The sequence below is a fragment of the Hippocampus comes genome, unplaced genomic scaffold, assembly GCF_001891065.2.
Source record: "Hippocampus comes isolate QL1 unplaced genomic scaffold, H_comes_QL1_v1.1 scaffold174, whole genome shotgun sequence".
Lineage (NCBI taxonomy): Eukaryota > Metazoa > Chordata > Actinopteri > Syngnathiformes > Syngnathidae > Hippocampus > Hippocampus comes.
This window is the reverse complement of record NW_017805983.1, coordinates 3,194,051-3,217,801: the sequence shown is the minus strand read 5'-3', so window position 1 is coordinate 3,217,801 and position 23,751 is coordinate 3,194,051. Positions and strand designations below refer to the sequence as shown.

The 23,751-nt window shown below is 41.4% G+C and overlaps 3 protein-coding genes across 4 annotated transcripts; all 3 read right to left on the bottom strand.

The window, feature by feature from the left end:
- Window positions 1–1,354: 1,354 nt before the first annotated feature.
- LOC109528335 (galactose-specific lectin nattectin-like) lies at window positions 1,355–2,806 on the bottom strand. Of its 2 annotated transcripts, none has more exons than XM_019890759.1 (7): window positions 2,673–2,806; window positions 2,450–2,512; window positions 2,312–2,333; window positions 2,140–2,225; window positions 1,921–2,055; window positions 1,718–1,834; window positions 1,355–1,643 (listed from the first exon to the last, which is right to left on the bottom strand). In XM_019890759.1, the coding sequence occupies exons 2-7, from the start codon at window positions 2,510–2,512 to the stop codon at window positions 1,581–1,583; spliced, it is 486 nt and encodes a 161-aa protein (XP_019746318.1). In that variant the 5' UTR covers window positions 2,673–2,806; the 3' UTR covers window positions 1,355–1,580. The 2 variants fall into 2 exon arrangements, with proteins under 2 accessions (XP_019746318.1, XP_019746317.1); XM_019890758.1 differs by having other exon boundaries at window positions 1,355–1,648; window positions 1,723–1,834.
- A 4,581-nt stretch (window positions 2,807–7,387) lies between these two features.
- LOC109528329 (galactose-specific lectin nattectin-like) lies at window positions 7,388–9,231 on the bottom strand. The gene is made up of 7 exons (XM_019890747.1): window positions 9,103–9,231; window positions 8,884–8,937; window positions 8,746–8,761; window positions 8,561–8,646; window positions 8,295–8,429; window positions 7,940–8,051; window positions 7,388–7,646 (listed from the first exon to the last, which is right to left on the bottom strand). Exons 1-7 carry the CDS (start codon window positions 9,214–9,216, stop codon window positions 7,573–7,575), a joined length of 591 nt encoding a protein of 196 aa, XP_019746306.1. The 5' UTR covers window positions 9,217–9,231; the 3' UTR covers window positions 7,388–7,572.
- A 6,545-nt stretch (window positions 9,232–15,776) lies between these two features.
- Window positions 15,777–17,662, bottom strand: LOC109528334 (galactose-specific lectin nattectin-like). Its single transcript, XM_019890757.1, has 7 exons — window positions 17,536–17,662; window positions 17,314–17,376; window positions 17,120–17,141; window positions 16,943–17,028; window positions 16,548–16,685; window positions 16,226–16,340; window positions 15,777–16,035 (listed from the first exon to the last, which is right to left on the bottom strand). Exons 2-7 carry the CDS (start codon window positions 17,374–17,376, stop codon window positions 15,971–15,973), a joined length of 489 nt encoding a protein of 162 aa, XP_019746316.1. The 5' UTR covers window positions 17,536–17,662; the 3' UTR covers window positions 15,777–15,970.
- Window positions 17,663–23,751: the final 6,089 nt, after the last annotated feature.

The following is a 23,751-nucleotide window of genomic DNA, read 5'->3' as shown; positions in this document are numbered from 1 at the left end:
GGGAGATTTAACATCACAATAATGGCAGGGTATCGAAATATAATTTAAAATGGCCACATTACATTGAATTTGATGCAATATATTAGCAAAAGTACAGGAAAAATAAATAATACTTTTTTTTAAATAATGCAATGAAATTATTTAGGGGGGCTAAAGACATTTTTAGGGAGGCTGAAGCCTCCCTAAAATAGGCCTAATGACGCCCATGGTGTTACCTACGTAGGTCACGTGTACCATTTTAAAATGCTTCGATCTGCCCTCTAGATTTCCATTCTTTGCCAGTACCCTCGGTGAATTGTACATGAAAGGCCGTTTTTTTTGTTGTTGTTGTTGTTGTTTTTTTTTTTTGTTTTGTTTTGTTTTTTGGCAACAGCCACCTGCCTGACATCCCGCCCTGCTAATAGACGCTTGTGTCGCAGGTTATGACGCAAATCTTCGTTGACAGAAATCTTGAAATTTAAATTGTATTCTACACATTTTTGCAGCATTAGAAAACGTTAAGAATGTTTGTGTCATGATTTTCCTCCTACATAAACCATATTAAAACAAATAATATATTTCCCTCCCCCATCTTTCTCCATTTTCAAACATTTTTGAAAAAGCTTCGGCGAGCCACTAGAGCGGCGCTAAAGAGTCTCACGCGGCTCTGGAGCCGCGGGTTGACGACCCCCGGTTTATCCTCACGAGGGTCGTGGGCACGCTGGAGCCTATCCCAGCTGTCATTGGTGGGTAGGCAGGGTACACCTTGAACTGGTCGCCGGCCCATCGCAGGGCACACATAGACGAGCAACCATTCACACTCACAGTCACACCCTGTGGACAATTTCGAGAGTCCAGTTAACCCACCGTGCATGTTTTTGGTAACGTGGGAGGAAACCGGAGTTCAAATGATCAGGATCGTTATCAGGCTTGCTGATGAGCTGACCATTAGAATCAGCTGTGTTGGAAGAGGGAGACATTACATCAGGCTGGATAGGAGCTCTTGAGGACCGGCCATGGGCACCCCTGACCCACAGTATATGAAGATGTAGGGTAGCGCTTGCCCTGCCATTCTTAACTGTCTCAGTGATGTTGAATCTCTCAATGCCTGCTTTTCTATCGATGCTTGGTTTTGCTGTTCAGTGCTTTCTACTGTTTTTATTACCGATTTGCTTTACTGTTTGTTGTATATGTTAATTTGCTCCATGTACAGCACTTTGTATGCAGCGATGGCTGTTTGAAAGTGCTCTATAAATACAGTTGAGTTGAGTTGAGTTGAGTTGAGTTGAGTTGAGGACTTGCTCTGACACTCTGTGAGCCAGAAACAGCAAACAGCATGCATGCACATGCGCAAGACAACAAAAAGACACGTGCATCAATGCAGAGACAGATTCCTTCATTTATTAGAGAGAGAAGCATTGACACTCCAAGATTTGGCTTGGCTGATGGCAATCAACCATACATGAAAAGTGGAAAAGGAGAAGAAACTTTGCAATATATCCAGAAAGAGAAAGCCACCGCTGGCATCATGTGATGTCGCAGAAAAGACATCTAGACCACAGACAAGATGTTGAAGAATACATGATGTTGGCAGTTAAGTCTCAGTGCACATTGGTGACACAAACAAATGGAACTGTTGTAGAGCAGGGCTCATCCTCCCAGAACTCGCCTGGAAAAAGACATGATCAACACATTTAGATATCCATATCCACGTTCTTCTCCCTGATAGAAATCAAAACATACTGTTTGTCCCGGCATTTGTCTGGACGCAATCCTGATCGGGAGTGACTGGGTCTGGACCGTCAAAGGCATCAAAACCGGGAGGTGAATTATCGGTCCACACAAAGGTTCCCTCCTACAAGAAAGAGTCACATTTGAATAACTCACACATAACGATAACCACTGCTTTGATTTCTGTGCTTGTATGAGTTCAAACTTTACATTAGCTAAGTCATTGTATCCAATCCAGGCGACTTCATGAACTCCAACTTTCAGGTCGATCAGTGCACGAACTACGACTTGTTCCCTTGCATTTAGGATGGAGGCCAGATTCCCTCCAAGAGCTTGACAAGCTAGCTGAAATAGATATCCACAGTTAGTCAGGACTTTAATGTCACATAAATGTGTTGAGACCATTTATGTATTTCTATTTATTCTTACTTCTGCATCTTCAAAGTGTCTGTACTGGTGCACAACAAAGAAACAGCGGTTCTCCAACCGAACCCATCCCTTTGGACAGGAAGGAACTGAAAAAGTGATTTTAGATGAATTATGCAACTGCAGACAGGTGTCCAATGTATCAAATCCAGTTGAAAAAGTCGCTGGTACCAACCTTTAACGACCTGAAAAGACCACTGCAAAGACAAATACATGCCGTTCACTATTAGAATGTAGCCCCTCATGATGGAGGTCACTCACCAAAGTGACGATAAACTGATACGCATATAAATATACAAATATTGTCACTTACAACTCCAGTCAACAGTGCACTGATCCCGCACAGGAGAAGCAATGAGCGAAGAGCAAATGCCATCTGTGCAGTGAGAGATGAAAGAAAAAAGAAACTTCACGTTTTACACTGAATTTACTTAAAGTCATTGGCTTGGCTTTGTATGTCGAATACTAATGTCGCAAGGCTGCCATGGCAGACATGGGAGAGTGAAAAGGGAGGCTGTAAAATTGTGTCATGTTACCTTTGCAGTCGTGATGCTTGATGCTGAGAGGATGTGTGGAGGGCGACCAAGAGTGTTGCTTTTTATATGTCAGAGTGACGCAGTCCCGGAATGCCGAACGTGTCACTCATACCACGTGACACATCAGACGAGTTCTTGTCCGCCCCAAGCAAACAATGGGACCCAAAAAGGAAGCCATCCAGGTCCAATTTAGGATTGACTTTATTTTCACTGATTCCCGTCATGTGGATGTGTGAGATGGGGTCGACCACTTTATTTATTCAATTATTATTATGTTTGTTACATAAAATGCTCATTGATCCTGTGGAATACATGCAACATCATCTTATCGATGTAACAAATCCAAATCTTTCCAAAACCTCCCAAAATCGAATTCACCCCGTTTTGGTTTCTCCCTTGTTTGTCGTGAACTAAAAGCAGGAGGAGAGGAATAGTGGCTTGAGAGTTGTTGCTTTGAACCATAAAGTCAGGAATGCAACATGAGATGAGGCGTTGGAGAGTCAGGGCGGCGCTTTTGTGAACACGGAAATGTTCTTTTGACTTCTTGGTTAATTAGTTGAGTTTGACTGCTACACTCCCTGAAGTCACACCCCGATGTCCTCTGAGACATGCACTGTGATTCTTCTCAAGTCAAAAACATAACAAAACACCGAGGACTCTGAAGCAGAGAATGAGTCGGCAATATTGACTGACATGGCTCCGACTACCTCGGCTGATGAGCACTTTGGAGAAGAGGCTGCAGCTCCGCAGTGCGCACAGTATGTCATTACAACATACTATCTCACGCCCACAAGCGTTTCAACATTGACGGGATTCCTGCAACCCGTTGGCTGCCATCAGAGGTGGATGGGTGTGCATAGACAAAGTTTCAGACAAAGTTTGACCATGTCATCTGATGTCGTTTTACCTCCGTTCCCAAGATTTCCTTGGACGAGGCTTCTTCGTATGTGACGTCTGCCGTCATCACTCTCCAATGTTCACAGCAAGAGGGAGTGACAACCGCAGGTGGACCCCATTAAGACCCAACATCACACCTTGAAATGTAACGACCTTCATTTTAAAGACACACCCAACATGAATCCATCTCCCATGACGTCAATGCTGTTTGGTTGCTTGGTATGCCACTCGTCCTGTCTAATTGGCTTAACCACTGCTCAAAATGTACCGAGTGATTAAAGATACTCCCATGGCATGTGTGTCTGTTGGGGCGTAGTCTCGCCCTGTTGTGACAACAGCTCGTTGCGGGCCTAATTGGCCTCCACAATTTACATTTTTTTGTTACATTATTTTAGGTGTTCCAGGCCAGCCTACTCTAATGACTTTGTGTTTAATTTGTGACTCGTATAATCAGGTATGCCAAATAAGGTTGATGTGAGGAAGTTAAAAAGCCAACTTAATAAAACACTTCAAAAAAAAATAAAGCAAAACCTTGTGAGAGTAAAAATCTGAATCTATTAATCTCAGATTGTTTGGGAGAGTGAGGGTGTCAATGGTGAGTAGATTGAGGCAAGATCATTATTATTTTTGTATTTGGACCTTGTTTGTGTCCAAACAGCGTTTGAAGGACAATTCTGGCAACCAACCGAAATGTTCACTGTTTGCTTACGCTCATACAGAAATGACATCCTAACTACATCCCAATTACAATATGCCATGTGATGTTGCACTAGACTCACTAAAGTCTACGACGCACATCAGAGGAGAATTGATGAAATCGGTATTGGAATGCTTCCAAGGCCAAATTTTTATTGTTGCTCCACCCTGAGCCTGAATCTGAAGATGCATCCACTTTAAATCAATGGGAAAATCTGTTCAGCAGTGGGCCTTTTCCCCCTTGGAAGAATGCGGCCCAGAGTGCGGGTGTGCTGAACTGAACTGAACATTTGACGGATTCTCCCATTAGATGAGTCATGTTACAGTCGGACTGTACTGCTCCAGGATCCTTGAATTGGGGCGACAGGGATCAAACCCTCAACATTTTATCCATCCATCCATTTTCTCTACAATTTCTGTGGCCAAAAAGTCCCGAACTGGTCACTGGCCCATCAGATTTTGAAAGGTCACGTAAAAGCATTCACATTGATATCATCTCTCACCGAGTGGGAACTGAAACCATGTTAGTTGCGAAAGTGGGCGCACTTTTACAGGAAAATAATTGGTACTTTGGTCACATGTACAACGTATTGCTCCAATCTGTTCTCTGCTTTTATGCCATCACAGTGTTGGTGGGCTGCATGTATGTCTTCATCTTTTTGTGTCAGTAACTTGGTATGCGATGAGAGTGGTATGAACCCAATTGCAGCACAACACAGGCGATTAAAGTTGGTGGAGGGTTTATTCTGGCTATTTGGAGCAGGAAGATTGGTTTAGCAAGTAGGCAGAAGATTCAAACTCGCACACACTGCGAGTTTTAAATCCCTGTGGCTTGAGTTTGAATCATTCGAGGCCTACAGGTAGACGAGTTCTCATGAGCATTTTGAAACAGTAGTAGTAGTAGTAGTAGTAGTGAGCCTTTGTCACATCCTGGCTGGATTATTGTAATGCACTTTACTTTGGAGTCAGCCAGTCCTCCATTAAGCGTCTCCAGTTGGTCCAGAATGCTGCTGCTCGCCTCTTGACTGGTACTCGTAAGAGGGAGCACATAACTCGTACTCTGGCATTCCTTCACAGGCTCCCTTTCCGTTTTAGAGTTCTTTTTAAGATCCTATTATTTGTTTTCAAATATTTAAATGGCCTCGCTCCACCTTACTGCACTGAGCTCCTCCTACACACCTGCCCGGTGCCTCAGGTCTGCAGACCAGACATTATTAGAGGTACCAAGAACCAAGCAGAGGCTCAGAGGGGATCGAGCATTTTCCATTGTTGCTCCCTCTCTTTGGAATGAGCTCCCACTGAACATTCAGCAAGCCCCCTCGCTGCCCATCTTTAAAACTCGTCTCAAAACTCATTTGTATTCTTTGGCTTTTGACTCAGCATGACTAAGACTTGATCTTAGTATTACTGTTTTGTGCTTTCTTCTGTCTTTGTTATTAGTTAATTGTTTTATTGTTTATTGTTGTATCTATGAAATTTGCTCCATGTTCAGCACTTTGTACATACGGTGGTTGTTTTAAAGTGCTCTATAAATACAATTGAGTTGAGAGCTGAGTTGAGTAGTTCTGGACCAGTTAAAGTTTGTGGAGCGAATCGTCAAAGGAGACCAAAGAGAATTCAACTGCAATAAAGTAGCTGGCAGGCGACAAGATCGTTAACAAAGATAGCACGGGAAGCGAGGCAGGGGAGAAGGCGATTGATATTGCGAAGATGGAAATTTGCAGGCCGTGACTTCTAAATCATGAAATTATAAGGTGCTGTTGAGGATGACACACAGACTCTTAACCTGCGCAGAGGGGAAATTGGAGGATTTGTTCACAGTAACGGGGAAACCTTTTTAGCGAGTCTACATTTGGACCCACCTTGAAGGAATTTGGTTAGGGCCCTTGGGGTTTACTAAGATCGCAAATAGCAGGTGCTAAATGGCGTGTTCACTTTAAAAGATTGGCCTCGCTGTTTCATCCCAACTGTGGGGGACTGTATGAGTATGTGCCCATTCTGGGTAACATTGAATTTAAAACTTGGGACCGCACACCTGGCGAAATGCTCCAGCACCAATTGTAACGGTGCACTGAAATGTCCCAGTGGACCGGAAATGAAGAGTTGAAAGGAATTTCGTCATCGAGGCACATCTCCTTCTTGTGATGTGCCTCAGATGCTCCAAAAAGGTGTTGCTGAATGCACAACATGGCACAATCATTTTTGGAATGTTTCAAAAATGTTCACTGTACTCCAGCAGAAAAGTCCTACCCGGCCCGAACATCTAGGCCATTGATCAATATCTCCGTTTTATTGGGGTTGAGAAGCAAAAAAATTGAACGACAACCATTGTTTAATCTCAGCAACATTACAGAAGATTCATGGATATGTTATTTCAAATATATAATTGGGTATCATCAGCATATCAATGAAAACCGATGTTAAATTTACGTACGATATCACCAAGCACAAACAATAGTGGGCCAATCCCTTTCTCAAGTCGCATTGCCATGAATTATGTGGGCCGACAATCTGAAACATTAAAAGATTCAATGTTTCCAACCAAAAATCTTTATGTGTGTGGAGAAAGTTGATGACTGCCCAAGTCATGAATGTGTCGACAATTCAAGAAATGGCCCGACTAATGAATAAGGAAGCGGCCGTAACTAAAACAACATATGTCCTACCTGATGTCATTTTTTTTTTTTGTACCACATAAATTCCCCAAATGAATAAGAAATATTTTCCAAAACAAGCCTTTTCTAGAAGATAACATTTCTCAACTCTCCCATCTTCAGGTTTTTTCAGAAACACTTGGGAAACATAGGCACATATTTGGGGGTGTCTGTTCTTCGTTTGTGAGAGATCATGTGAGATGATGCAATATACCTGCCTCGGGGAATTTTTTTTGAGGTCCATGATGGAAGAGAATCTTCGTGGGTGTGTGTGTTTTGTATCTTTTTTATTTTTATTTTTTTATTTTTAACGGTATTAGTGTTAGTGGTTTCATTTTATACTTGTGTGTCAATTCATGTGAACAAATGAGATGTTAGATGCTCCTCATTCCTCAAGAAGGTACAGTGACAACGGTTGGCCATAGAGAAGAGTAAATACACACTCACGCATGCAAACAAACAAACAGGTGCATTGACAGATTCCTTCATTTATTACAGATACCCTTCCACCTTCCAAATTTGATTGCCATCAAGAGAAATTGAACCAGAAGATCAAAGTTGGATAAAAAGAAGTCTGCTGTTGTCTCAGAAGATGCTTAAAAAGTTAGAAAAGACATTTTTCGAGACTGCTGCGATGGGGATGGTTGAGTTGATTAGTGTTCGTGTGCCTCTTTGCTGCAAACAAAGTAATTCAGATCTGTGCACTGGTCGTCGTTCCATGCTTCCGCTGTAGAGAAAGAGAGAGAGAGAAAGAGAGAGGATTAGAGAGGACACCATGACAGTGCCTGCAGGTGGGATTCACTGTGAGTAGTTTGTTGTACTGTCTCGAAGAGACATGAACCCTTTTGGGGACAGCGGTTATTACAGTGGACAGCTTATCATGTTATCAGGTTACCGGGTGCATGGAAGGGTTAAGCAGTTCTAGATCGCACCACACCAAAATATCTTTCACGACTTTAACGGGTCAGAGCCGAGGGTAAAAAAAACAAACAAAAAAAAACAAAAAGAACATATCCTTACTTGCGTCATCAATCTCAGTGCAGTCTTCAAGGCCCCCAAAGTCGTCAGGCTGAGGAGGTGTATATGCCGTGAATTTGACCACTGAGCCGTCAGTCCATAGGTTGGTACCCTCCTGCAATGAAGTCAAACGTAAAGATCCCAAGTACACTAATCCATCTTGAATGCGTGCAGTTCTGTGGTGATGTCTAATGTCGTTGTAGAATTGTAAGCTGGCAGCGTGGTGAAAAAAGACAATCAGCTAGTGCTAGTTGAGGACTAAATACGAGACAATATATCCTCAATTCCTTTCCAAGTCAGAATAAAGCAGTTAATTTTGTTGCATGAGAACTTTTTTTTGTCCTAGTCAATGAATCACCCGAATGGCATCATTGAGTCCAATCCATGTGTCCCGAAGGCCATTGAACTCCTGTCGGATCAGTTCAATAACCAGTGCATTTTCCCTTGCGTCGAGGACGGATGCCAGATTTCCACCTTTAAGTTGGCAGATTAGCTGATGGGAGAAAGTAACAAAGGCACAAGCTCACTGATTATGATTGAAAGTTACACTTTCAAATGTCATTGCATGTGACAGTATTTTTATGACATGTTGGATCGCAACTACTCGGTGAGAGTCTTCCATACCTCTGCATCAATAAAAGTTCTTTGCTGAGCGACGAACATGAAACAGGTATCATCTAACTGAGTCCAGCCCTTGGGACAATAAGTCACTGCAACACAAATGTTGTTTTAGACAGAAAAGAGCGACATGGCAATACCACCTGGCGTCAAACCCAAAATCATTTCCATCATAGAACATCACAACAAACCTTTGGGGAGTGCCCACTGCAAAGAGGAAAACACATTGTTAAAAAATGAACACTGGCTCAGATCTAGCCAAGATGTAAATAAATCAACCACTGTCGTAAATGTGTTTATTCAAAGCAGCAGGTGAGATTTTGACTTACGACTCCAGCCAAGAGTCCACAAAGGAGAAACACCGAGCGAAGACCAAGTGCCATCTGTCCAAAGACAGAAGAAAAAAATACACGAGTGGCTCTTAAATATTGTCACCCTACATATGTGCACTTGACCATGTCAAAACACAAAATAGCAACTTGTAGCATGAAACTGCGCTTCCTGATATCAAAGGAATGGCAGTTGGTATAAAAGCTATGTCATGTTACCTCTGCAGTTCTGATGCTTGATGCTGAGTGGATGTGTTGAAAACGAAGCTGAGCAATCCTTTTATAGGGTGGCGTGACGCAACTCTGGAATGTTGCACACGTCTCCAGCATCATTGTCAGGTGACACGTCAGACAAGTTCCTGCCCCGGCTATATTTATGAAGTGAACTTTTCAAAAAGTGCACGATTATTTTCCAAAAGCATTTGACGTGGCGATATCGGCTCAAAACAAGAGGTCAACACATGGGTTTTGCGTCAAACGGAATGACGGTCATCCTGCAACTTTCCTTTTGGCCCTTGATCGTGTCACGTGAGACCCCGTTTAAATGCCTCAAACACATACTACACAAACAATGGGTGTTCTTATTCAAAGGTATCAGAGGAGGTCAACGCATATTCTTCATGAAATTTCGTTCACAATTAACTGCAATTTTTTTTCACATAGTCGTGAATGTGCAATGCGTTGCTCTCACGGGGGTGGGGTAGTGCCACAGCATACCAGGAAATGTACTTTGAAGTAGTTGCTTAATTAGTTAAATGACGCCCTTGGAATCAGGAGAATGATAAGTGACTGCAGAGAGAATTTTAGCCAAAGGGAAAAAAAAATATTTTCTTCAGAACAGGAATTATTAGTTTATTGTATATTGTATTGAAAATGTGTCCCGTAGTTGTAATGGATAGATAATTCAATACTCCTGAAGGAAAGTATTTGCTTCCCACGAGAAGGCAGTGAGCTAAGAGCCTCCTCCCAACTACAAGCCGACGATGCTGTGCAAGCATTTACAACATCTCAGGTCTGGGAACCTGCTGAAGTAGTGCTGACAAAGAACAAGAAGTCATCCTGTCCCAAAGTACCGCACCTCATAGGCCTGAGGTTCAGGGGTTGGAATCTCAGCTTGTTTTCCTGGGTGGATTTTGCATGTTCTCCCCATGCTTGTGTTGGTTTCCTTCAGGTACTCTGTGTTCCAGCCACATTCCTAAAACATGCAGTAGGGGATCATTCGAGACTCAAACCTTCCCATGAATGTGAATGATTGGTTGTCATTTTGCGCACTGCAATTCAATTTTAGTCAGGCACCATATATAAAAAAAAATATATATATATATAAAATAAGATTTTTATTTATTTTTTTACTGAACGGCACATTCATCCATCCATCTGTCCATTTTCTAAAGTGTTTATCTTCCAAAGGGTCGCTGGAGCCTATCCCAGCCGTCTTTGAGCAGTAAGTGTGGGTACACCCTGAACTGGTTGCCAGCCAATCGCATGGCACACATAGACGAACAACCATCCACACTCACAATCACACAAAGGGACAATTTAGAGCGTCCCATTAACCTGCCACACATGTTTTTGGAATGTGGGAGGAAACCGGAGTACCCAGAGAAAAGCCACACAAGCATCGGGAGAACATGCACACAGGAAAGCTGTTAAGACAATTCAAAAGATTCATTAAATGAACTTGATCACTCCAAAAATAGCATTCCTCCCAACTGTACTACAAGTTCATTTTCTTGACCCCCCCCCACAAACAATTAAACAAAAGAAAACAAACCAACAAACAATTGTTTAAACGAACACTATTCGTGCCATTGATGTTTTCTCTAAGTCATCTTATAAGACATATCCCAAAAGTCACATGGTCCGCGAGAAGCTGCATCATTCAGATCCTCTGCAGGCCATGCGAATGGCCAAATGTAAGTTCACTCATTTCTTTTTCGCTACATTTGGTGATATTTCAACTATGACAGGGTGGTTCCCTACATTTTTGGGGATGGTTGTTCATTTATTTTTAAAAATAATTGTTTCACTGTAAGGTGCATCGTGACAATGTTGTCTTAGCAAAAAAAATAATAATAATAAATAAATATATATATATATAACAACCATCCATGCTCACACTCACACCTACGGACAATTTAGAGTGTTCAATCAGCCTACCATGCATGTTTTTGGAATGTGGGAGGAAACCGGAGTACCCGGAGAAAACCCACGCAGGCCCGGGGAGAACATGCAAACTCCACACAGGGAGGCCGGAGCTGGAATCGAACCCGGTACCTCTGCACTGTGAAGTTGACGTGCTAATCACTGGACTAGCGGGCCGCCCATAAATATATATAATAATATATATAAATAAAAAATACCATATGACTATATTTCATGTATTTGCTATGTCTAAAACTAAAAACTCACCCTTGCTAATTTCGCTCCTGTTACTCAAATGAAGAGTTCAAGTGCACTAAAACAATGGCAACATTTTTTTTAATAAAAATACAGTAATCCCTCGTTTATCGTGGTTAATGGGGACCAAAACCACCCGCGATAAACGAAAATCTGCGAAGTAGCGACCCCCCCCTCCATATAGGTACGTGTACATAATATTTATAAGGCCAAATTTAATGGTATACATGCATGTAGAAGTAAATTTTGAGGTAATTAACATGACTTAATGCTTTATACTAATAGATTTAAACATGTATAAGTTAGGTTAGGTTATGAATAACAAAATACAGTAAACATATAATTTTTTTCTTTTTTAATTCCGCAAAAAGTCTGCAAACGGTCCGCGAGAAGCTGTGAAAGTCAGCAAAACAACAGCGAGTCGCATAGAGCAACATATACAGTACTGTACTACATGTAAATGAAAAAAAAACATTTTTTTATTTTTTATTTTTTTATGATTATGTTTGAAAAAATCCGCGATGCACTGAAGCCGCGATAAACGAACCGTGAAATAGCGAGGGATCACTGTATATGCACCTGAGATGGGCCAGTACACATGAGAGTAGGACGAGTAAAGGGCAGCGATTCGCTGCAATGGGCGACACGAAAAGACAATGAAGTGTTCAAGTCATTTCCTGAGAACATTGTCAACAATGACAAGACATTTGAGGACCTGTAGCCTTCGTTCAACACAAGCATTTCACCACCTGGACAGGATCGGGTGGTGCAAGTGAGGTGAAGTCCAATTAAATTCTGCCTTGATGAATCATGCGGATACCAATCAGAGCCTGACAATAACTCAACAACACGCCCTAAAAGTTGGACGACGCAAACATGCGGGTGACGCTAAAACTTCATAATTGATGGCACACCCATGCTAAATGAATTTCAATGAACATCTGTGAAAAGTTACAACGTCAGTGCTGCTTGGTTGTTTGGTATGCCACTCGTCCTGTTGAACTGCGACAACCAATGTTGGCTCGACATGGAATCTCTTACGTCTCTACTGAGGCATTCATTCGTTCTGTCAAATGTGGGTGCCGAGAGGTTAATGGAGGGGTGACTTGCGTTTTTACACTTTTTTTTGTTTGACAATTGTCACAATTCTGGCGGCAAAGCCTGTATCTGGGTTCAGGTTAGGGCTATTTCCATGTACGTCTCGAATCTCACGTATCCCATATGATTGTGCTAACATCCCAAGAATGAATGAAACAGCCCACATGAGAAGAAACAAGAAAGTCGCAGGTGTTCGTTTTGGCTTAAGATCCAAACCAGTCCCTGCGTCAGTGATGTTGGCTGTGTCCTGGTATCGGATCTTCACGGTTGGCCAAAGCCACTTACGAAGCTTGCGTCAATCCTTGTTAAAATGGGTGCGATTGTGCCTTGAGGGCACTTCCTGGTTCTATCACATGGTCACATGCATACACAGATGAAACTGTAACAATGGAGGAAAAAAATATGGAGGATGTGTTGTAACAGTTAAATGGGGCGTTGAGAATTGTAATTGCTCTTTGTTTTATACTTTCTCCTTTATTGGAACTTTTTTAGAAACGTGGAGGTGACGACGTGGAGATTGGGGATACACACCACTACTCACACCACATATCCTTTTGCCCTTTTAAAGTTCTGTTACTTTTGTAAATAGTATACTATTGACATGAGCGTAGCACCAAATTCTGGGCGCCCATTCATAAGCTTCCTGAGCCCTCCCCCAGCCCACCCAAAACGAAGCCCTACCAACTCCCTACTATTGCTCAACAAGACCAAGTCTCCAAATGTGACAAAAGCAATTATGTTTACATCTCGTTTCTATGACAACATACATCTTACTTCTAGTGATTTTATCTTTTTTTTTAAAAAACAGATTTAATTTCCGCTCATTCATTTTTCTTTTTGACAAGGAAAAAGAAAAATGTTTTTGTACTTAAATACATCTCAACTCATTTACGATTTCAGTTGATGTATTCTTATGTTATTGATGTTGTTTTGGCATTACTTCAAGATCAAGCTTCTTTGAAATTTCACCCCAATATATTGATATTATTTTGACATTGTTTCAAGTCTAACTTTTGCAAAAAAAAAACAAAAAAACAAAAACAAAAACTACCAGACAAACAAAAAAAAAAAAATGCACAGGTGGAAAGACCTTGTGTTTCAAACAAAATTGGCTTCATTTATTTAGATGAACATTCGGTCTCACGGTTCTTCATCAGGATTAAAAGCTGGTAGAGATTTCTGCAGTGTTCCATTCACACGACCTTCAAAGTAGCAATTCTATAAAGCGTATTGTCTGCAGTACTGTAATTGTAATGTTTGGCATCATCTACGCCGAGTTGTTGTGCTCTACAATTGCTGTTGCTTCAGTTGTTTCTCCCATGACATTCACTCTCAATTATCATAAATTGGAAGTAGAACAAAACATTTTTCTTCTGAAACAAATCATCCCAGATTGACTCGATCCCCACAGCTACGCAGCTGTGCGTACAGTTAAGTGACTAACTACACTAGCTACATGTCTAACACAAAGAGCACAAGTGAACAAAAATGCGATATTTTACAGGACACATCATCATCGCATTGAATATTTAACCCTTTAGTAAATGTTACTTTCACACCAGGTAGTGTGGATGCATATAGGCACTTTGTTAAAATGAACAGCCTGGTGTGCTGAATTAACACCAGATCTGCAGCCTAAGTGCATCTGAACAGCAAATTTATATATTGAGTCCAATTCACTCGTTCTGAATTTCATCTAAACACGGGTTCTGATCCATCCCGGTTACGTTTACGTGACCTCTTAATTTGGCATAAATTTTCATCGCTCAGTAGTTTTCTCACTTTACATTGCTTGTTCACGATGGGTTTTCTCGCTGTTATTTTTTTCAACTGGTGAAACCAGCACGCAGCAAAACCAAACAATTATGAGATGATCTGATTTACCGCTCCATTTCTTCATTGACGACATATTGAATATAGTTGTCGTATTTTCAAATTTTCCGTTTCGGACAGAATGTTTGAGAGTGAGAAGTGACCGGAAGCATTCGGCAGCAGAAGTTAACGTTAGCTGCTCCTCATTTTTCATTTTTACTGCATTTAATCAGAACCCGCTGTTTACGTAGTGAGGTTGGAGTTAGCTGATGTTTTTTTGTTTTCTCGACGGAAAATGTTGAAGTTGATCAGAGGCGCCACCACTCTCCTCTGAATTGGATTGAGAACAGCTAAGGTGCTAATGCATTATTGAGGTGCAACTGACAAGCTAACTACTAGATTGCCATTAACATTTAGGGCGTAGATGGAGGGAGGAGCAAAGAGAATTTTAAATATTAGTATTCAAGGTATTCATACAAGTCGATTTCTCTTATCCTTTGACATTTTGTGCACCGTATGTCATGTAGATGTCCCGCAACAGTGAAATCAATCTTGCCTGTCTGAGATCTCAGCCCCCCTCGACTTCAATTCCACCTGGTCCCCAGATACTCCAAACACTTTTACCCATTCAACCTGTTCTTCCAGAATAAACGAAGGTTTAAAAGCCTGACATGTAATTGGTGCTTTGTCTCTGCTCACACCGCACAACTCCTTTGTCTTTGATATAATTCATTCAGGTGATTTCTCACTCGAAGTTGAGACCAGTTCATCAACTTCCAGTTGGTACTGGGTGAGAGCCTCCGTATTGTCCACGTGTGCCACTGAGACCACATCTCTCTCATCTTTTTAGAGGTTGTTTAAAAAGCTGTTTCTCTCTCTCTCTCTTCACCTGTTTAATAAAGTGTTTTCAGAAACCTTTAATGTGCACTCTCACTTTCCATAGCCAGACTAAATGGATTTCAATTTGGTCTGTTACATATTAGTTTTGCCGATCGCATAAAACGGCAGCTACAAAAAGCGCCAGGTGAGATAGAAAATAATCTGCTGCCACAGTGGGGCAACCACTGAGGGGACACATTAGCAGTTGAAATAAGCGGTAAAAGAACTGCTTCAATTATCAGGTCAGAAAATAAGCCCCTCCTTTGATATTGAGAAGTATGCCCGTAAGGACATGCATCGCTTAGTAACTTAATGAGTTAATGAGTAACTAGGAAATTCTGAAGGCCAATATGCTTTCTCAAAACTCAACTCAACTCAACTCAACTCAAATGTATTTATAGAACACTTTCAAAACAGCGGAGACGGCAATAGCCCGATAGACAGTTTTTTTAGAGGGTGGGGTCGGGGGGTGGTCAGGCTTCCTTCGGACTTTGGCTCATAAATTTGGATGGATGAATGGATGGAGATTTAATCAGCGGTTGATATCAGGAAATGGTCAGAGATTAAATGTTGATTAAATGCATTCCTTAAGAAGCAACAAAGCTGCTGAATGAAGCCCATTATCCTTTTTTGTGTGCGTGTGTGTGAGTGTGTGTGGTTTTGACGGCAGACTTTCTGGAACTAACAGCAACATACACCCCTGATGCACATACAGATTCCTTCATTTATTGGCGAGAAACCAAAATAGTTTGAGAACAAGAGGAAGAAGAGGAAGAAGAAAATATGTTGTCGTTGATCCAGTTAAACAAGAACACCATTTAAAATTGATCTTGACATAAGGAGGCATCAAGATGGAGGAAAAGATATTCCACGGGGTTCCACTTGGAGTGCTGATTCTTTACCACAGGTTTATGGAGCAAAGATAATCCTGTGTATCTGAGCAGGTTTCATCATTCCATTGGCCTGTAGGTACGAAAAATAATCAAATGTCAACTTCATATCATCTTCTGTTCCAAATGCATGAGCACGCATTTTACATTGGTTTTTTTTTTTTTTAAATGAAGACTTAAAGGTAAAAAATATGTGTGTGTGTGTGTGTGTGTGTGTGTGTGTGTGTGTGTGTGTGTGTGTGTGTATATATACATATTCATACCTTCAGTGTCAATCTCAGCACAGTCTTCATTGCCCATGAAGTTATCTGGCTGTATTGGCCCTCTGAAGTTAAGGAACTTGGATACTGAGCCATCATTCCGAACAAATCTTCCCTCCTGCAAAACAAAGCCACATTGTGATAAACAACCATGGCTAAAGACAAGAAATGCTCTCTCCAGTTCAAACATCCTCTTATGAATTCCTAACACTGCTCTAATCACGACACACAACTCCATACCACATTCATTCACTATGTGGCAAAAATACCTCCAGTGACAAGTGACATGATTCCATTAGTAATGTTTTACTAGACAATGTTTCACCTCAACACCATCATTGAGTCCAATCCAGGTATCTACGATCGCGTTATTGTTAGCATCCAGAACCAGTTGGTAGCACAGGGCATTTTCCACTGAATCTCGGATGGAGGCCAGATTCCCACCAGCATTTTGGCAAGCCGCCTATTGGGAGAGATTAAGAAACAAGAAATTGACAAGGAATTAAAGGTCCACCCTTTTGGAAAGATTTCAAATGTCATTTCATGTACATCGCTGCACAAACACTTAAACGTAACAGTCCGCTGTACAGGCTCTGAATGTACAGAGTTGATCCAGATCTAAGAATGATAGGTGGACTTTTGGACAGAGTTGAATGATGGATTGTAATGGATGGATGATTTCGAAGTACACCACAGCTATTGTTTGAAAGTCTTCCATACCTCTGCAGCTGAAAAAGAAAGTGGGTTATTGATGTAGATGAAGCAGCGGTCCTGCAACCGAACCCAGCCATCTGGACAGCAAGGAACTACAACACAGTCATTATTTTAGCTAGAAGACGAAAAAAGTAAAAAAAAAAAAAATCTGGTTCCATGCATGATTCATTCACAGTTACCAACCTGTCACGGTCTCATCACTCCACTGCAAAGACAAAGAGGAGAGAAGCACATTGTTCATATCAAAATGCAAAGCAGTGACGTCAAACGAAGTGGAATGGATTTGGGGATTGACAGAGTTGCTGTCTTTTAATGAAGCCAATCTTGTAAAGAATGTTTCAAAGAGTGGGTTTTTGAACTTTCTAATTGTCACTTACAACTCCAGTCAACAGTCCACTGATCCCGCACAGGAGAAGCAAAGAGCGAAGAGCAAATGCCATCTGTGCAATGAGAGATGAAAAAAAGAGAAACTTCACGTTTTACACTGAATTTACTTAAGGTCATTGGCTTAGCTTTGTATGTTGAATACTAATGTCGGAAGGCTGCCATGGCAGACATGGGAGAGTGAAAAGGGAGGCTGTAAAATTGTGTCATGTTACCTTTGCAGTCGTGATGCTTGATGCTGAGAGGATGTGTGGAGGGCGACCAAGAGTGTTGCTTTTTATATGTCAGAGTGACGCAGTCCCGGAATGCCGAACGTGTCACTCATACCACGTGACACATCAGACGAGTTCTTGTCCGCCCCAAGCAAACAATGGGACCCAAAAAGGAAGCCATCCAGGTCCAATTTAGGATTGACTTTATTTTCACTGATTCCCGTCATGTGGATGTGTGAGATGGGGTCGACCACTTTATTTGTTCAATTATCTTTATGTTTGATACATAAAATGCTAATTGATGCATAACCACCGCTCTCCTGTGGAATACGGGCAACATATCTTCATATCAAATCCAACTCTTTCCAAAATCTCCCACCAAGTCTAATTCATCGCATTTTGGCTTCTCCCTTTTTTTCTTGTCAATTAAAAGCGTTAAGAGAGGAAGGGTGGATTGAGAGTTGATGCTTTGAACCATAAAGTCAGGAATGCAACATGTGGTGAGGCGTTGGAGAGTCAGGGCGGTGCTCTTGTGAACACGGAAATGTTCTTTTGACTTCTTAATTAGTTGAGTTTGACTGTTACACTCCCTGTAGTCACACCCTGATGTCGTCTGAGACATGCACTGCGATTTTGTGCTCTCTGAAGTAGAGAGATTCGTCAGCAAAGCGTTTTCTGATGCGCATACGGACATCTTTATGCTTGAACAGTGTGCGTTACTGACAATGTGTGATGAGCACAGAAGCGTAATAACATAAACCCTTCGAGTTCTGATCAGGGGGGTGGGGGGGGGCGCTTCTCTCAATCACGCCAATCCAGGTCTCATTGTCATCTCCCACATGAACATGGAAGTCTTCCATCAGAACAATGAAGCCCCCAGTACGAATGCTCTCCAGCACGAACTCCATGGACCCCAAAAATTGGGTGTACCCTGAACTATTTTTTGGTGCATAGGTTCAAACAATTGTCAGGACCCGTCCCCTCACCCAAAGGAGGAGGGAGGTTACCCTCTCGACCACCAGGGTGACCCCCAACATACAGGTACTGAGCAGGTGTGGGAATACTTATTGCTCCGCGGCGCTCACCGTGGTCAACGCCAGAATGGAAGAGAGTCGACCCCCATTTTGAGAGGACCGGTACCAGAGCCCAAGCTTTGTGGAGGCAAGCCTGACTATAATCCTGTCGGAACTTCTCAAACTCCCACACCAACGCAAGCTTTTTCCCTGACACAGACCTGACGTTCCACATCCCTAGAGTCAGCTTCTGTAGCCTGGGATTGGACTGCCAAGGCGGCCTTTGGCTGCCTCCCAGCTCACACTGCACCGACCACCTTGGCCCGTCCCACATGTCGTGAGCCTATGGGAAGGGTGATAACGGTGTCCTTTCGAACGGAGCCGATCCGGGGTCCATGGGTACAGTCCCGGCCTCCAGACACTTGCAAGCAAGCCCCACCTTCCAGGCCTGACACCAGAGGGGGGCCCGATGATCCACGTATGGGCACTGGAAAATTATGCCCATTTATGTGAATCATCATAGGGGGTCAGGAACCGTACTTTGCAAAGAAACTAAGGTCAGTTTTGGATAGAACAGCCTCAAATTACCCAGAAACCATTAAAATATTTTTGGCACTCAAGCATTTTTTTTCTGTGTGTTTGTTGGTCAGTGTAATACAGGGGTGTCAAACTCATTTTTGTCGCGGGCCACATTATAATTAGCGTTTCCCTTGCAGGGCCGTTTGACTGAAATTATATCAAGAAGTAAAGAATAACATTTTATTCGATTATCGTTTTAGTAACTGTAATACAATACAATACAATACAATACAATACAATACAATACAATACAATACAATACAATACAATACAATACAATAAGGGTTTGGTAACAAGAAAATGCCACTGATTTATTACATATGAAAATTTGAAATTTTGGTCCAGATTTTAGCAAGCATCATGGAATTTGTCAGTTTTGATTTGCTTTCGCGAGACACTTAAAATGACGTGGCAGGCCACATCTGGTCCCCGGGCCTTGAGTTTGACACCTGTGGTGTAATCAGTCTGATTTCAAAGAGGACTATATAAATCGGAGAATATTTACTCTAGAGAGGCTGACATTCCAAGGATTTTGATCATTTTAAATTAAATATGGTCTCTAAACGAGTAAATGATTTTCCAGAATAATCAAAAAAATCCTAATAAGCGGTGTTGAAAATGGATCGATGGATGGAATTATTATTTGGAGTGCTATTGTGCTGCTGCCGTTCCCCTGTTTTTGCATTTTAAAAGAAAAAACGAACGTGTTCACGGTTATGTGAATGCTTGAAATTCATTGTTCTTACTTGTTAGACTAACTGATGATTAGATGTTGGGCTTTTATGTCTTTGTTTTCATGTCTTAAGTTGTTGTTTTTTTTTGCTTTTGTTTTTGTTTTAAATGTTGAGGACCACAATGGAATCATGCCCTTGGGCTTTATCAGGGAAAGTTTAAATATGCTCTCTTTTGTGCTGGTGCTAAATAAACCTCTCAATCAATCGACTAGCTTGACCGATGAGCATTTTGAAGAAGAGACTGCAGCTCTGCAGTGCACATCTCATGGGCACAAGAGTTGCAAAAGCGAAGCGCTCATGGCCACAAGAGTTGAAAAAGTGAAGGGATGCCTGGGACCCGTAAAGTCATCTTTAGTTAACCTTTTGTTTTCCCTCCACTGAATTCATGGAAGGTGGCTGAGCGTGTGACATCGACGGTGATCTTCCACAGACATTCCCAATAAGAGGGAGTGTCACCCGCAAGGAAAAAAAAAAACCCAACCAAAACATCACACCTTGAAAATGTGATGGCCTTTATTTTGGACTAATTGTTCATAACACACCCAACATGACTCTACCTCTCGCGACATCAGTGCTGCTCAGTGGCTTGGTATGCCACTCCTCCAGTATAATTGGCCCACGCACTGCATGAAATGTAACAATTTTGATAATGACTTGATTGAAGACACTCCCATGAAGTCTGCCTGTTGAGGTGGAGTCTCAAATGGTGTCGTGACAGCAGCTCGTTAAGGGCTTAGTTTGGCCTCACAATTTACATTTCTCAGAGCAACCAACCGAAAGAAATTCACTTCCACACCAATTTATCTATTAAGCCTATTCCATATTTTCCAAAATCTGTATTAATTGATTGATGAATTAATTTAGCAATTAATTCAGCAATTAATTTAATGGTTAATAATTATTATATGAAAAAACATATTTTTTGTACATCATTTAGAAAAAGGTGAATGTGCGGTGCTTTAGGAGGAGCCAAAGATGTTGAATGAGGTGAGGAAGGAAGTGCTGGCCGTTGAGTTCTGGACATACACTATAAATAAAACAACTTGTATTTTGGGGTCTATATCATTAGTTTAAGTTGGAACTTAAAAATTAAAATTATTGGCATTTATGGCAACAATGTTTCTTCCCACAACAAAGCAAACTAGTTGTTTGCTCCAAAACAATTGTCTGATTTTAAAAAAAGTTTTGTTTTTTTTACTACTAACTTTAAGTTGGGGGTCCAAGACAAGGGACAAGAGTTCTTTGAATTACTTATTACTCTTATTTATTTGTCGTGAAATGCAGCAAAATTAATTTTCACGACAGCAAAATTCAAAAGTGTATAATTTTTGGCCTCAAGAAACTTTTTTTTTTTTTTTTGCACTTTGAACAGTGGGGTCCCCAATTTTTTTGCACCACCATTCAAGTAGAGCAGTATTTTTGATGGTGTGGCGTTGATAAAAAGAAAAACAAATGATTGAAAATATAATTTGGCATTCTGCTCAATGTCGTAATAAGTGAGAGTCTTGTGCTTGTATTTATTTTATTATTTTTGTTTTGGTCGTTGTCATGCTAACTTCATACGGACCGGATTGCGGAAAGATATTTTGTGACATTTTGACACTTCATTGCATCATTTGTTAGCCTCTTTCCCGTAGCGATACATTTCTATAAGGTGGAACTGCATAGCATGCATGTTTTGGTGTCATTAAGTATAGTATAGCATAGTGTAGTGCAGTGTAATTTTGTCAAGTAAAGTGCAGTGTCGTGGAGAAAAGTGTAATGTAGGCTTAACTTCTTTTTACACTTCAATGACATCGAAAGAGGTTAACTAAATTGTGATGTGCAGAAGGGACTCATTATTCACATTGCGACTTCCTCAGCAAAGAGTTTGATTGTTTCCATCTTTCAGCCTAGAATAGATTATTTCTATTTCCATGTTTTCTTCTAGGGAAAAGCAATCTTGTTCAATCTTGTACTTCGAGTACAAGGTTTCGTCTCGGTTTAGCCTGAACCAACTGTGCCCCCTGTTGTTGGGTAGTGTAAAGTAGTCAAAGCCATTACCGAAACATAATTGCGGATAACCTCAATGACTCATCGCCTCCATTCCAAAGCACAATGACATGAGAAAAGTTCCAGGGCTGGTGTCACAAAAGATATATTACGTATGCAAACTCCAATTTTGACCTTGGGAAGTAATCGAACCAGCCCAACGCACTTTCACAGCATTCGGTGCCACACCTTCATGCACTCCTGGAAGGATTGTTCCAGGATCCGCCACAGCTCCATCATCACGGTCATCCTGACGCTGCCCAAGTCTTCAAAATAAGTCACCTGACAACCCGCTCGTGCTTGGTTAAAAAAAAATATATATATATATATATATATATATAATACAAACGTAGTCGGGAGGTTGTTCTATGCCAGGAACTGTCGAATTCTCAGTGCCTCAAAAGCAGGTGCGTTGTAATCAAGCAGCCACTAGTTGTCCTGCCAAGCACCACATTTACCTCACCTCGCACAGTGGACGAAGTAATCGCCCCAAGATGTCTTTGGAAACCAGCCAGCGAACCAGTCTGTCTTACACTAAAGGGGAAAACTTGTAGTTTTTAGTTTGGGTTTGAAACACATCTTTTACGAAACCTGTCCTGGAATTTTTCTGACATTCCTCTGCGTGCAGACTTTGGCTCCCAACATGATTTAAGCTGTCATTGCCTGAACATGTGCACTGCTAATCACAAGTCTTTTATTTGCGTGCAGAATGTGTATTGTCAGTGCTCGAATGAGCGTAGAGTGTAACAGGAGAAGTACAACACTTGCATTCATGCCATCAAACCTTGAAAACTACGTCCTGTATCAGCAGCTTTGGCCAAAGCCTCATCATAATGCAACACTCACCCCCTTTGGTCTCGTCAGTACTGAGTACAGTCACGCAGTATATTGGACAATTGCGCCATCTACCGTTTCCTCAATTCAACTCGATTTACCGAGCTTTGAAAAACAACCATCGCTGCAAGTACAGTACACGAATAGAAAGTGCTGTACACAGAGTACAAAATAGACACACAAAAACAAAGATAGTTGAAACAATGAATGAATAACATAAACACAATAAACACCATAAAACATTAAAACTATGCTGAATCTAATGCTGAGTCTGAAGCCAAAGAAGAAAAATGTCTTTTAAAACGAGTTTTAAAGATGGACAGATCAGGCGACTTGCCTCAACATTACTGTTAAACATTAAGCAAAGGAAGGGAAGGGAAGAAAAAAGCTCCACTTTGTCCCCCTCGGTACCTCCAGTAGCGTCGAGTCCGTTGACCCGAAGCACCAGAATCAGAATCAGAAGCGCCTTTATTGTCATTGTATAGCATACAACGAAATTTGGGTGCCACTCCTTCGTGCATTTCGAAAAAATAAAAAATAAAATAGAATTAAATAAAATAAAATAAATACAAAACTCAACAACACAATACGCAGGTGCGCATGGGTTGGAGAAGCACAGTCAGATCCGGTGGGGCGACACCATTTAAAGATTTAAACACATATAAAAGAATCTTAAAATGAACTGCAAAATAAACAGGGATCGCTTGTAAAGGGAGGCCAGAATTGGAGTTACGTGCTCCCTACTACGAGCACCAGTTAGAAAGCGAGAAGCAGCATTTTGGACAACCTGGAGACGCTTGAGGGAGGACTAGCGTATACCATTTAAAACAAACACATTTTGAAAAAGAAAAACGAAGCAAAAATGGATAAACGAGATTAAAAGATGTTAAAAGCATGGCTGAACGGGTGAGTTTTAAGAAAGGATTTTGAAGGATGTACTGTTGCGGATGTGTTGTGGGAGAGAGTTCCAAATGGTGGGGCCGGCGACAGTGAAGACTCGGTCCCCCCAGGTTTTGATCTTGGTAACG

Bases quoted from the DNA above. Each gene is read 5' to 3' on its own strand.
- LOC109528335 (XM_019890759.1), bottom strand. From the start codon at position 2,512: ATGGCATTTGCTCTTCGCTCATTGCTTCTCCTGTGCGGGATCAGTGCA. The intron at 2,334-2,449 runs GTAAGTGACAAT...TTGTCTTTGCAG, and splicing joins GTGCACTGTTGACTGGAGTT to TGGTCTTTTCAGGTCGTTAA. The intron at 2,226-2,311 runs GTTGGTACCAGC...TCACTTTTTCAG, and splicing joins GTCTTTTCAGGTCGTTAAAG to TTCCTTCCTGTCCAAAGGGA.
- LOC109528329 (XM_019890747.1), bottom strand. From the start codon at position 9,216: ATGATGCTGGAGACGTGTGCAACATTCCAGAGTTGCGTCACGCCACCC. The intron at 8,052-8,294 runs GTGATTCATTGA...ACTTCATTGCAG, and splicing joins GACTCAATGATGCCATTCGG to GAGGGTACCAACCTATGGAC. The intron at 7,647-7,939 runs GTAAGGATATGT...CTTTCTCTACAG, and splicing joins CACTGAGATTGATGACGCAA to CGGAAGCATGGAACGACGAC.
- LOC109528334 (XM_019890757.1), bottom strand. From the start codon at position 17,376: ATGGCATTTGCTCTTCGCTCTTTGCTTCTCCTGTGCGGGATCAGTGGA. The intron at 16,686-16,942 runs GTATGGAAGACT...CTCTCCCAATAG, and splicing joins TTTCTTTTTCAGCTGCAGAG to GCGGCTTGCCAAAATGCTGG. The intron at 16,341-16,547 runs GTGAAACATTGT...TTTGTTTTGCAG, and splicing joins GACTCAATGATGGTGTTGAG to GAGGGAAGATTTGTTCGGAA.